We start from the raw sequence: 13443 nt of genomic DNA, 5'->3' as shown, positions 1-13443 counted from the left end.
AAAACCATTACATGATGTTAAAAATTTGAACTGTGTTGCAAATACACCATTGGCTGACTTCTGCAATATTCAGATTTATTTGATGGCTTAATCAGTAATAAAAGTAGAGACATGCTGAAAAAAGGCGATTTGTCATGTAGAGGCGTACCGCGTTCAGTACGGGAAGGGCAACATGCATGTGGAAGCCCACAAACCCAGGGCATTTCACGCGTGACCATGCCCCAAGGCAACCCACGCGCTTCCCCACAGAGGGCTCCGTGGACGGGGACAGGAGATCCGCTGCCAGGCTGCAGGGACGGCAAACACCCACCCGAAACGCACCAAGAGTCCTTCCATCTGCGGAAAAGAATCAGAAATTAGTTCTTCCGAAGTCTGCTGGGTACTTTCAGGGACACCTCTGGAAGGGCGATCAGCATCCCCGCTCGTCGCGACTCACGCTGCGTGGGTGACACCGGTGACAATTCACCAACAGGGCTGAGTCCCAAAGCCAACGTGGGTGGGGAAACACAGCGCGTCTGAACACAAGGCTTCGTCAACGAAGTCTCTTGTGGTCGCTGCCACACACCCACGCCACTGCGATCAAGTCCTGAGGGCAACGGCCCCCCTGCCCCGAGGGCCCGGGCTCTCACCAACGCCCGCCGAAGCGCCCTCAGCGCCCCGCCATCGCCCCGCTGCCTTTTTTCCACACACGTCACACATTTAAAACAGAAGATGTTTATCCGCCACGTATATAATGATTTCAGCGGCCCCAGGAGGGCCGCTCTGCTCTGCCCTCGCTGCTCAGATACCGACGGGCGTTCACCTCCCGCGCCCGGAGCCGTTTCGCTTCCCTCAGAGCGGGCGTGTGCGGAGGGAGGGATTAAACACAGCGTATTTAACCCTCTTGCTCAAGGCGGTTATGTTTCCCTCAACATGAGCCCCTCACCGTCGTGCCCCGCTCCCCGCCCGCCCGCCCGCCGTGAGGAAGGGCCCGGCCCGGCCGCGGCTGGGCGCTGAGGCGCCCCGGGGTCGGCGGGAAACGGGCGGGCGCCAAGCGGTCGGACCGGCTCGGCTCGGCTCGGCTCGGCTCCGCTCGGCGCGGGGCGGGGCGGGGAGGGCAGACCCGGCCCCACCCGACCCGCGCGGCGAGGCGAGCCCTTCCCTGCCCCACCCCGCCCGGGTCCCCGTACGATGGGGAGGGGCGGAGATGGCGGCCGCCTGAGGTGGCCGCGGCGCGGGAGGCCGGGGAAGGTCCCCGCACCACACGCCGAGGAGGAGCGCGGAAGGGTGGCGGCCGCAGCAGGTGGGTTCCTGGGCGAGGAGGGGCCGGCCCGGCCGGGAACCTGCCGCGGGAGCCGCTCCCAGCCCGGGCGTCCCCTCAGAGCTGCTCCCACCCCCCCGGCCGCCGCTTCCCTCAGCCCGGCGGGGGGCCGGGGCCCTGCAGAGAAGAGCAGAAACCCGCCGGAGGTGGGGAGGGCCGAGGGCTGCCCGTGGAGCCCAGCGGGGAACGCCTCGGGGACGAGGGACGTGGAGGCGCTGACAGCCCTCGGCTGCTGGCAGAAGGGTGTCGGGGGAAGCGTGTGCGCCAGGACCGCAGACCCAAGTCCTCTCCGTGCCCGCGGGATGAGCGCTGTTCCAGCAGCGGCATTAACAACGCCGCTGCTGCTCTGCCCAGGTCTTTGCACAGCAGACGAAAGGCCTAACCTGTGTACAGGTGATTTTGCATTATAGTAATACAAATGGATTTGAGTGAGCGCTTACGTAGTATGACCCTGTTCTGCGTGCAGGTTTCCTCCTTTCTGCGTACGCAAGCGCAGCATCCAGTAAACGAAGACAAAATACACACGGAAGGCTAAGTTGTACTGTAAAATGTATTAGATTTTAGAGGATGAAATGTGCTTGTGCAGATGAAGAGTGAAGCGGCAAGCTCAGGTAGGCTTGTAACTGAGTTCAGTGGATACATCTCAAGTTGTACTGCCACGTACTTCTAGTTCTTGTCCTGCTTTTCAGGAGACACCAACTCGGGTGTTCACTAACTCTGGCAAGCTGGTAATAAAATGTAGGTATCTATTTAAATACAAGTGACTCACTGTTAACAGAGATCCTAAGAGGCAATTCCTTTTTACAGCTGCCTTAGCTTCTCAGCTTTTCTCTGCTGTCGCTGAGAATGCCGACGCCATCCTGCTTCTTTAGGAAAGAGAGAAGAAAGCATGTACAGCCTTCTCTAATATGTCTTGCTGACATACACAAAGCAATCCTGTGTTCATTTTCCTTAGGAATTAACACATGGAAAAGAGTTATCATAGGGAAGCTTATGGAAGTCCAAGGGCAAAAACAGCTGTTCTGAGGTGTCTATCATTGTAGTACTTACATTGCTAAAGGATGAACGAAAAAGCCCAGTCAACTAATGAAGTGTGTGTGTTTTGGATTGCCTCAGAGTTCCAGGATTTTAGCACCAAAAAAGGATGAGTTGGGTTGATGCTTTTTCTGCTTTCAGGATATTTATGCAGTCTCAATTCCATATAGATTCTATGAGCATAATGAACTGTGAGGCCATACTGTAACATCTCCTGTGTCTTGTATGATTTCCATCCTATGTGGTTGTCTAATTTCTTCAAAATATGTAGGAGCTCTGAAACATCCATCCCTCTGCCCAGCTGGACAAAAAGACCCCCACGCTTTTTAAAGGAAAGGAACACAGTCAACCTTATTTCCTAAACCTTTCCTTAGGACAGTAGCTAGAAAAGTAACTTAGGTCTATGTTGACCTTTTAACTCTCGAGAATGTAATTTGAAGAACATAAAATTTAGGCACTTCTTGACAGTTTAATGATGTGTTAGTGAAGCTATTTACTCTTAATTAAGGAGCCTGGAAAATTCAGATGTAAATTTGGTAGTTGCTATGATGGAGAATTAACTAATTCGTAGAGGTGCCCAGAAATAAATTTTTACAAACTTTTTTTTGCTTTTCAGATATGAAGCACCGTGCCCTGTGATACTTACTTTGCTGGTTCTCACCATTGGAGGATGGCTGCCATACTCTGTGAAAATTGTTCTGGCCAGTACCACTACACCCAGGTCAACCAACCTCTTGAAATCAGCTGCATGTTGCTCCTGATTATGCTTGGAAAAGTTTTCCTTGATTTCTTCATGTTGCAAGTTAAGCAAAAAAATGTGAAAGATAGTTTTATGGGATACTTTTGTGTTTCACTCGCACTTCTCGATTTCACACTGCTGATGAGTATATCCTTCATTTTCTGTTTTGAGGACTTTGCACTCTGGGGTGTGCGATTTACAAAGTACCACATTTGCCTGTTCACTCAGATAGTTTCGCTTACCTACGGTATTTTGCATTACCCGGTATATCTTGTGGCTGGTCTGGATTATTACATGACTGTAGCCCAAACCTCTCAATTTCCTAAAAGAGGTCAAAGATTACTTTATGTATTTGCTGTGGTTGTTATATGGATTTCAGGGTTTTTTTGTATTCTGAAAGTTCCCGCTGTCTATGAAGAACTAGAAATTCAGAACCGTTTTTCTCCTTACCAGTGTCCTCTCTATGCCAGCATGCAGAGCTACTCAGTCTCATGTGCCATGGTGCTGCTCATAGGCACGGCTCTCCTGGCTTGTCGGAAGGAAGTTATAACCATGCTGCTGTCTGTCAGGGTAGTTTCCTTTGCCAGTCAGCCTGTTTTGATGTTCTCCTACGCGTCTAACAACAACGGCACTTGTTTTAAGTGGCAGCTCCTGACCAGACTCCTCATCTGTTTTCTTGGTACTTGGGCACCTTTCGTTCTTCTTCAAATTATCATTTTGTTTCTCGGTGCTCGGATTCCGGCCTACATGGAGATGAACGTCCCCTGGCTGTACTTCATCAACAGCTTTCTCATCGCAGCAGCGTACTGGTGTCGATGTCACGATGTTGAATTGACAGAGGAGATGTGGTCTACAGATCCATTTGTCAGCTGGAAATTCTGCTTTATGCCATTTAACAATGAAAACACAGAGCCAGCTGATAAGCTAGGCACAGTAATTGTAATCTGTTAATGAGCTGCTGACCGAAAAGACTGCAAATAAGTGCTGCACGACAGAAGTGTGTACTCTGATGTTCCGTGACTGTGTCCTTACAGATAATACAAGGAAACATCTCCAGAGCTACAACCCATGGAAACAAGTCCAACATCCACCAATATTGTGATGAATATTGTAGCAGAGCGTGGGACACTGTGCACTTCCACACTGGGTTCCAGTAGGCAGTAACCACCTGCCAGTTCAGAGAATTTAACTTGAAAGTACGGGTTTAAGAAAAGACCACTACTTATATAAAAGAAGTTTTCAGTTAAACCTTATGTTTATGACTAGAATTTTACAGTTCCTTTAAATGGAATGATCTCAGGTTTTATAGTATAAAATGCAATAAAGTCTTCAAAGCTGGAGCCCTTTTATCAGTTACGTACACGTTAACCTACTGTCAAAGGTTCAAACACCTTCTGTGATTTTTTTGAAGTGTATTTTCTTGTTAAAGTGTGACTTTTTGTCAGTTTGATTTAAGGGTTGTTGTCTGTTTAACGATAAATAAATTGTTTTAGTTAATGTAAAGCTACAATTCCTACAGAAATATAAACTTTGTTTACATAGTACAAAAATAGCGCAAGATGTGCAACTTCCACAACTACAGGAAAGGTGGTGATGTTTCATTATTTCTTTGCTACTGCTCCTCTAAAAGTTAAATAATTAGAGCAACAAGGTTAGTTGCTATACATAAATACATGCCCAAGGTTAAAGGATGGCTTAATTTAAAATATAATTTATTGTGAAGCCAAAATTACTTAAATAGTTAAATTTGAAATGGGACTGCTTCAGTAGGGGAAGAATTAGTCAGGCTTCTAGCAAAAATACTCTCTTAATTTTCAGATTCTTGGAGTTTTATGAAGGTCTTGATTTAAATTTCGTAGAAGAGAAATAAATGATACACAACCAAAGCAGACAAATGGAAGTAGCGTTTATTTCTGAAGCACTGAACTCACAATACAATGTCATATTGAAATAGAAACTATATAAGTAAATGATGCTGTAGGTTGGTTAATCATTCACCCAGACCCACAGGGAACAATGATATCACACAAGAATACTCATTAAGAAAAATCTGCAGATAACAAAAGGTGCAATTACAAGCAAGTTTAAGCAGCATAGTATAAGGTGCTTTGTTTCAGCATTTGTATGATGAATTTACCATTAACAGACAGATTAAAGAAATTTCACTTCTACAGATCATAACAAATGAGAGAATCTAAAATTCATTCACATGCTAGTTGGTAATAGGAAAGTGCTTTTTAAAAAAATGATTCACAAAGTGAAGATCATATTTTTACATAGTTCACTGTGTGCTCTTCAACTGTAAAATTTAATTTTTGGGTTATAATTTACATTATATATCAATTATAGACATAGATTTAATTGCAGAATTTAATGCTACGTGGACTAAAATTTCTTATAAAAGAATATTCCAGTCTATCACTCCATAAGAATACACAATCACATCTCAATCATATAGTAATCTTATATTTCTGCAATATATCAAAGTCCAGTTATCATTCTGATTTATTACTTTACCCCACATAGTGCTTCTTTCACCCACGGTCTGTGGTAAATTTCTTTGAGGTTTCAATGATGTAATCAAAGGGACACGAGCATTTTTAAGCAGTAGAAAACGGTTTGGGGAAAATCTGTTGAAAAGGCCATCAAAAGGACAGTAAATGATCAAAAACTGAATTTTAAAACTAGTGCAATAAGAGGAGGCAACGCTTAGCAACATAGTTCGAAGTGTTTGGCACCACAAATTATTTCATCCTTTATGCTGGAAAATGTATTTGGAGGAAATTCTATTTCCATGTTAAAAGTAGGAAAGCACGTACAATGTTAACTTGAAAAACAACCTTAAGCGATCACTCCCTGCTCTCTCAAATTGTAGTTGCTGTTATTTAGCGCTTGAGATGCTATAGGATAAACCATGTCTAAACACAAGTTTTTTTGACACAGCATTTCTTCAGGTTTTATATAAACTGGACACCCACTGAAATGGGGTTGACAAAATATTTACAAAACCTAATTCCATTTAAAAGCCAGCAAATATCTCAAATATAGTAATGCACCAGGCATTTCAGAAGATCATGAAATAACTAATCCTTACAGACTTGGCAGGCAAGGGAAAATTCCAAATTTAAAATTCATTTAACACCAGATGAAGGCAAAGTTATTTTCAAGAACATACATTTCAGATGCTTCTGGTTTGTGTGGTTGGTCTCACCCTTCTGATTCATTAATGTATACAGGACGAACTGCAAGAAGTTGGGTAAGGCTGCTGACGTATTTTATTTATCAGTGTGGTTCAGCTTCTCAACCAGTAATTAAAGTTTACACAACCCCATCTATCTGAACGTAGCAGAATTCCCGTAGTTGCTGCAGTGCTTCTAAAGCCATTTTAAGTTTTTGAAATTTTATTTTTTGCAGGGCAGCCACAACATGCAGCCAAAGCAAATATTAATGTACTGATGTTACATCACTGTATTACTATCAAATTCATTGTTCCATACTCTTTGGGGAAAAGTGCCAAAGAGCATCACGCTTGAGGCTGTCGCTACACCCACCGAGTAGGTAACAGGGGCACTACAGGTCTTCACGTAGCATCCAACTGTGGCGTCTGAGCCTGCTAAGTAACTCTTTTAAAATACATTAATAGTAGCTCTCTTTGTAAGCCCACTTTTACCCTTGACTTTTTATGGAGGGAGATGCCAGTTGTGAAGTGATCTTTATCCTGTTACCCTCCTGACAACTAAGTCTCTTCCTCTCTGCATTTTCTTTTATCTGGTGCTTCTGGGAAGTCCTAACACTGAACCTTGAGTCCAGCCATATAACCATAAACCATTACTCTGCAGAACAGGATTACAGTTTCACTGCCAGACAGAAAGAGGAGAGAAGCTATGCTAGGAAGGTGGTAATACCTGAAATACTAACAACCACAGACAACCACTGCTGTATCTCCTCTTACGTGACTTCTTGTGCTGTGCCAGCAACGAACGGCCTTATACCATTCAAATACTTCAGAGTCTTCAATTCTTACAGGATTATTTGATATTAATGGTAACAGCGGCTGAACTGTTAATCCTTTATGAGACCCTTCTGTACTTTCCTCAGAGTCCCTTAAAAAACAACATTGATTTTAATGAGATATTCTATGTGTTTTCAACTCTAAATAGAAGTATTTGGCACTCATTAATAAAACCCTTCATTCTTTACACACACCTTTCCTGATCCAGTACGGGTTTGCTAACACTGTAACACAAAGACTACTTAAAAAGGAAGTGGGGTGTGCAGAGTCTCTCATGGTTCTTTCAAACATCGACTTCGCAAAAAGCTGCCAGAGGATGGCAACATCCTGGCTGCCAGTACACTGGCCAGGTAGTGGAGGGCAACCCGAGTCTTCCCACAGGTTGACCGGACTTCACCCACAAAGCAGATACACCTCATGAATCAATTATATTTGTGCTTCCAGCCTCATCCTATAATCAGCAAGGATACCCTGATTTAGTACCTGTGAACAACACTATAAGCCTTCCAACAACTCTACGTAACAATACAGTGCTTTTTACGCACAATTAAAATGCTCCTTAAGTGTTATGTATTGCACTTAAACGATATTTATGATTGCTATTCTATGAATGTACAGTTGTGCTCAAATTATAATTCTTTCTAGATGGAAAAAATCTCTTCAGATCTCCTTTTTCTAGCTCCTTACTGTACACAGTCATTTTGGATAATTCAGCAGGAAGCTAATAACATGCTGGAAGTTTAAAATTTTTTAACTTGAAATCTGTTCATAACACTGACTCCCAGAACCGTGCTTCGGAAAAGTTAGACCAACGGCTACAAAAGCTAGACTATAAGCTTACTACAGAACTTCAATTACAAGCATATTCACATCTTTGAATTTTGTTTTTTCCTTCCACTTAGCTATAAGAGCTCAGTAAATAATACACACAACCTTCAAGTGAATGAACAGGTGTGTGTAAGTTTTAACATAGAGGTTACACAAACCTACACAGCAGCTTAGGATGGGGCCTTGAATACACGTGGAAGTGCTGACCATGAGACCCAGGGGACAAGTAGGACACAAAATGCTCCAGCCAACACAGCTGACACCCGACAGGGCAAAAAGCACATTTAGAAGTCTATATGGAGAAGGAGATGGCACGTGGTAGAGCTCCTCTGAAGTTACGAAGATGGTGAAAACAAATCAGCCTGATTCATATGGATTAGGGTAATGTGTGCTAACTGCTTTTGTATTCAGTCTACATCCCGGGCTCTGACTGCAGGGTACAGGCTGTCCATCAGCTCAGACAACATTAGGGACAGCTTTTTGAAAAAGTAGACATAGCATCTACACAGCAGGCACTTATCTGTACCATAATTACCATCTCTTTTTTAAATGCCACTATTTGCAAAGTCATCCAGTGGATGTAACTACATAGAACCGACAGAGTCTAAATAAATTCTCATGACTAAAGGCAAATTCCTTTAAAATGAACTTAATTTAGGCTTAGCTTAAATGAACTATGCATTAAATGAGTTTAAATTTTTCTCCTCACAATATTTCCTGTCTGAAACTACAGCTCACTGTGCAAGAGCGACTTAAAAATTAATTCACTACGAGCAATTATTAACACCTTACATTGAAATCACGCATTTATAGCTCTGTTCATACCTGTTCCATGCAGCATTCAACAGAAACAGTGTATTTAAAATACTTTAAAATGTTAGTTTCTCTCCATCTCTAATAAACTAATTTGGGCGAATGTTAAGAAAAAAGTATCCTACGTTGATTCTTTTGCAGTCATTATCTGCAGCCTAGAACAACTGATGACTAAAAGTCTGGTTAATGAGTGACAACTATATATCTAAATATATGCTAACAGGACATCTCTCTGCAATACTGGTAAGAAAATAACCCTGCAAGCTTTTACACACATGCTTAATTTTCATATGAATAGTCTCAATACAATCAGAAAAACTACTCATGTTATAAATTATGTGGATGTCTAATTATTTGCAAAACCAGGACTCACAATACAGCTGTCATTGAATTCTTTGATCACTTAGAGCTACACATTTGTCAACGTGTAAAAAATTTCTTAGGCTACTGAGCTCTAAGTTTCCGCATTGATATTGTGATATTAAAATGAGAACAGCCATCTGGAATAGGCATTAGTTTTGACTGGTATGCCAGGCAGTGACACACTACACCCAGCAAAGTCTCACTACATAAACTTCCATTCAAACTACAGTTAAGTGGTTTTATACCAGAACATTTCCTTACAGCTAAGATCAAGATAAAGAAGTGATGTACAAGTTATTGTAAACCTGCTCAAATACTTGTTTTTATCCCACTCCTTTCCTCTTGCTGCCACATCTGCAGTTATGATGGCCTCCATCTGTTCTATCCAAAAGGCTGGATTCCCACTTGTGATTTGTCCAGAAAGAAGTTAGGGGAAAACAACTGCTTTCACGGGAAAGAAATGAGGAAATGGATGCTTGGAGGACATAAACCTTCTATTTGAGATCTCATTGACACAAATCTGGCAAAAGGTTTTACCCTCCATCAAGAACTTCATTTCTGGAAAAAAAATATGATGGATTAATGGGTAAAGAATGGATTTACAATGCAGTCTGTTTAAAAACCCTTCAAACATTCTCTGGTGACCCAAGACAACTGGCAGTTTAACTTGACAAGATGGTTATTTTTTATTCTCTATATAAGCAAGGTGATAAAAGTCTTACGAATATGCCAAACGTGAGGCAATATGGGTTGGCTGGGAGAAGTCAGGAAGTCATTGGCAATGCTTGTTTTTGAACAAGGAGCCTAGAGCTCCCAGAGCACTTTAGTCACTGGAGGTGGCCAAGCTTCCTTGCTGGAGTTCTCCGTTCCTGCTGCAAAGCAGGGTTGCTGAGTGATATGAGCCAGATTAAGCAGGGGAATCTGCATACCCATTTTGACCATTCAGGTGCATTTCTTTAAAACTCCAAATAAACTCTGAAGCTGAGACAAGTGTAATAGTTGCAATTCTATTGGAAGGAATCTTGACAGTCACATTCAGCCCAGTGCTCTGCAAAAGGGTTTTGCCCTGAGCTAATGCTGCAGTTTGCATTAAGGAGTAGGGTAGGATGGAGACTAGTGGAGAAAAAGGAAGGGAAAAAGCCATCCGACATATCTCCCTTTTGAGCTAAGATCCTATGGCATCCTGTATTCCTTTCTATAGGAACTGAAATATTGCAGGGATTACCGTGAGTTGTAGCCCACAACAGCAGCAGTCTGAATACAGAAAACAAAACCCCAGGAAATAAAGCTAATGAAAAGGATTTCTTGTAGACACATCCAGTGGGAGCAAGTGTTAAAAAAGTCAATTAAAATCTGCAATACTTCCTCTTTTGCAAGAGGGTCTAGCTTAATTTGTGGGGAAAGCCATGGGAAATAGTAGTATAAGCCTGGGACAACCTCACCGATCTGAACAAAAACAAGCGATTGGTATGCAAAATAGTTCTGGAGGAATATTACTCTAAGTATTATATTGCTTTTTCAAGTAAATTCAAAAGCTTCTGAAGTAGACTTCAGTTGCACTTGAAAGTTTTCCAGCCTACTTTCACATACAAGTGTGATTTTTTTAAAAATTGATTTTATTGACACAGCTATACTGGCAAACACTCCAATACATGTGCATTTCTATCAGTATAGGTTAGTAGAGCTGTGCCCGCTTTTAAGTTCCTGCTTAATGCCAAAATCAGTGAAGGAGAAAAAACCTTCAATATGCATAAGGCCCACATTCTTAGCTGCTGCTTTCATGAATATTTAAAGCATAACTCACTATCTGTGGCTCTCCCAAAACCACAGAAAATGTGGTGTACCAGAAGAACCAGAACAGACGTGCATTAATCAGGTCTACTCTGAGCTCCTGGCATCTGTCAGTGATTATGTCTGAGAGTCGTATATAAACACTAGCTGTAGAAGGTCTCCTGAAAGCTGTCTAATAAAGCAAAATTAAACCAGCCGTGAAGTTCTCATGCATGTAACAACACTGTGATTAACTGCAGGTCTAAATAAGACTCATAAGTCCACATTTTCAAATATGCCTTAAGCCATTATCAAATCACATTTACGTATACCTACTTTTTACATTGCCAAAGAACAGTACAATCAGAAGACAGATTAAAAATTAGCCAGTGAAACTTTCGTATAAAAATAATAAAACTTTAAGACAAAAGCCAAAGGATAAATATCTAAGATATCTTTAGTCTTCAATTAGCTCATCAAAACAGAACATATCCTTTAGAACATATGTTACAGATATGCTACACGGTGTATCTTACAGAAATGCTACAAATGGGAACCTGCTGTCTCCATCATTTGAGTATCTTTCAAATGAACATTGCCAAACGTTGAACCTTCAACTAAGAAGTTTATTTTACAACAGTAACTGAAGACAAAAAAAAACAAATTAGAAAGTGCTTAGCAACTTCCCTCCAAACGAAACCCAGACATCAATTAATTCTCTAAAGCCTTTGGTGCCATTTGGATAAGGGCTCTCACCACATACTAGCACGTAACAGCAATGGGTTGTCCTAACTTGGAGCTTCAGTGGTTAATAAAAATATTAATAACATCTGCTATTAGTAAGCTCAAACAGTTGTAATTAAAAACAATGATTCTAATGTTGATCTCTGGAAGATAATGGTAGAAAGTCTGTCAGTAGAAACAAAGCAATAGTCTAATTAAAGGAAAATGAAGCACAGATTTTTCTGTAATCCCAATTTACTCTTTAAGGTCATCAGTTAAATAATACACATATTAATCTACCTGTCATAAACCTTCCTGTCAGCCAGTGTATGTGCATTGACTCCTTTTGATCTAGGTCAGCAGTTCTCAAACTTTAGATCAGTTCCTCTTCTTTTCAGGAATACTTTACAGTCCCCCTGGATATCTCCCTACACAATCATATATTATGCATTAATTTGCATAAAATACAAAATACATTATTTGCAGACACATACATATATTTAATTCAAATATACACAACGACTCTATCAGCACACACGCCCTTCTTTCCCTGAACAAGAGCTTCGGGATCTAGGTCTGTACATCAGGGGAGCGGAGCAGCAAAAGGGAGGGAACAGAAGGTACAAAATACATCCATGAACATCCGTACACAGGTGATGGGGAAGCAAAGGCCGAGCAGGCACTGTTGCCTCAGAGCCCAAGCAGCTTCTGAGAACGTCAGTAACTGGGGAAACACGTATTTGTTCCGCATAGAGTGCGAGAGAGGGGAGACAGAGGGAGACACTAAAATCCCACTGCCTGGGTCTGCAGCATCCAAGTCAGTATCTCCTGCCAGAGGGACAAAGCAGGGCCCCTAGAGATTTCTCCCAGAGCTGCCTAGCAGTGGCACTCCTCCTGCCGACCTGCAGCTCCCGGCTCCCTCGTTGCAGCAGCAGCTGCTCCTACACCGAGCTCTGAAGGGACCTCATCAAGCAACTCACCATGCTCCTTCCTCAGACTACTGCAAGCCCAGCTCACGCTAGCCAGTGGACAAATAAAAGGTGCCTGGAAGCTTCCAGTGAGGCAATAGGAGTGAACTACAGGGAAAGACAAGTTAGAAGAAGAGGTATCAAGAAAAAGAGCATCTGAGCTATGCTATCCCTTCTCTACCTCCTGTCTTTAAAGTACGCTTGTCTCAACATGAGCTAGTTCTGGCTGCAGTTTTCAGCCCCTCACGCCTAGGCATTTGGGAACCTGAACCCTGAGCGTTCTCACACCTTCTCAGGATCCACTCTGAACCCCCATTTGAGAACTGCTGGTCTAGTTTAACTAGCAGCATGCAAAACTACAAACCTAATAACTTAATGCCCTCTTAGTGCATAGCAGCATATAAAGAGTAAAGTAACATGTGCTTCAGTTACCTCTGGCAAGAGTGTCATGCCATTGCATTTCAGTAGCCTGATGATGAGGATTTTGATGAGACGTCTACATGGTTTACAGTATTTCCAGACTTCAAGAAATACTACAGTGGCAGAGATGAGGGTAAGCCTACACAAGGAAAACCGGCTGCCAACCTATCCCTTACAAACAATTTGCTCAAGACTAAAAGAAACTCAGAGAGCACAACTAAATGCATAGCATTTTACTGTTATTAGTGCTTCCACAGGGTCTGTGGACACTTCTGTTATTTTAGTCCAAAAACTGCTGTATGTGGGAACAATCTTTCAGAATACAGCAACACAGTTTAAATGGTGTTTAGATTGGGGGGGGTGCTGGGGTGTTATTCTTAAACTTATAAGATAAAGTACATGTTGGGGAATATTTAACCTATCACAACATATTTCACTTCATGTTTTTCCATGAACTCCCACTTCAACTCAA

General features: G+C 42.3%; 1 protein-coding gene across 2 annotated transcripts; it reads left to right on the top strand.

Moving 5' to 3' along the window:
* The first annotated feature begins 1223 nt into the window (after window positions 1-1223).
* On the top strand, window positions 1224-4636 carry GPR160 (G protein-coupled receptor 160). 2 transcript variants are annotated; one of them, XM_050902878.1, is made up of 2 exons: window positions 1224-1282; window positions 2952-4636. In XM_050902878.1, the coding sequence occupies exon 2, from the start codon at window positions 3006-3008 to the stop codon at window positions 4023-4025; it is 1020 nt and encodes a 339-aa protein (XP_050758835.1). In that variant the 5' UTR covers window positions 1224-1282; window positions 2952-3005; the 3' UTR covers window positions 4026-4636. The 2 variants fall into 2 exon arrangements, with proteins under 2 accessions (XP_050758835.1, XP_050758836.1); XM_050902879.1 differs by lacking the exon at window positions 1224-1282 and adding an exon at window positions 1637-1693.
* The last annotated feature ends 8807 nt before the right edge of the window (window positions 4637-13443 follow it).

This window comes from Gymnogyps californianus, chromosome 10 (genome assembly GCF_018139145.2).
Source record: "Gymnogyps californianus isolate 813 chromosome 10, ASM1813914v2, whole genome shotgun sequence".
Lineage (NCBI taxonomy): Eukaryota > Metazoa > Chordata > Aves > Accipitriformes > Cathartidae > Gymnogyps > Gymnogyps californianus.
The sequence above is the reverse complement of the archived record's forward strand: the minus strand, read 5'-3'. Positions and strand labels throughout refer to the sequence as shown.

Bases quoted from the DNA above. Each gene is read 5' to 3' on its own strand.
- GPR160 (XM_050902878.1), top strand. From the start codon at position 3,006: ATGGCTGCCATACTCTGTGAAAATTGTTCTGGCCAGTACCACTACACC.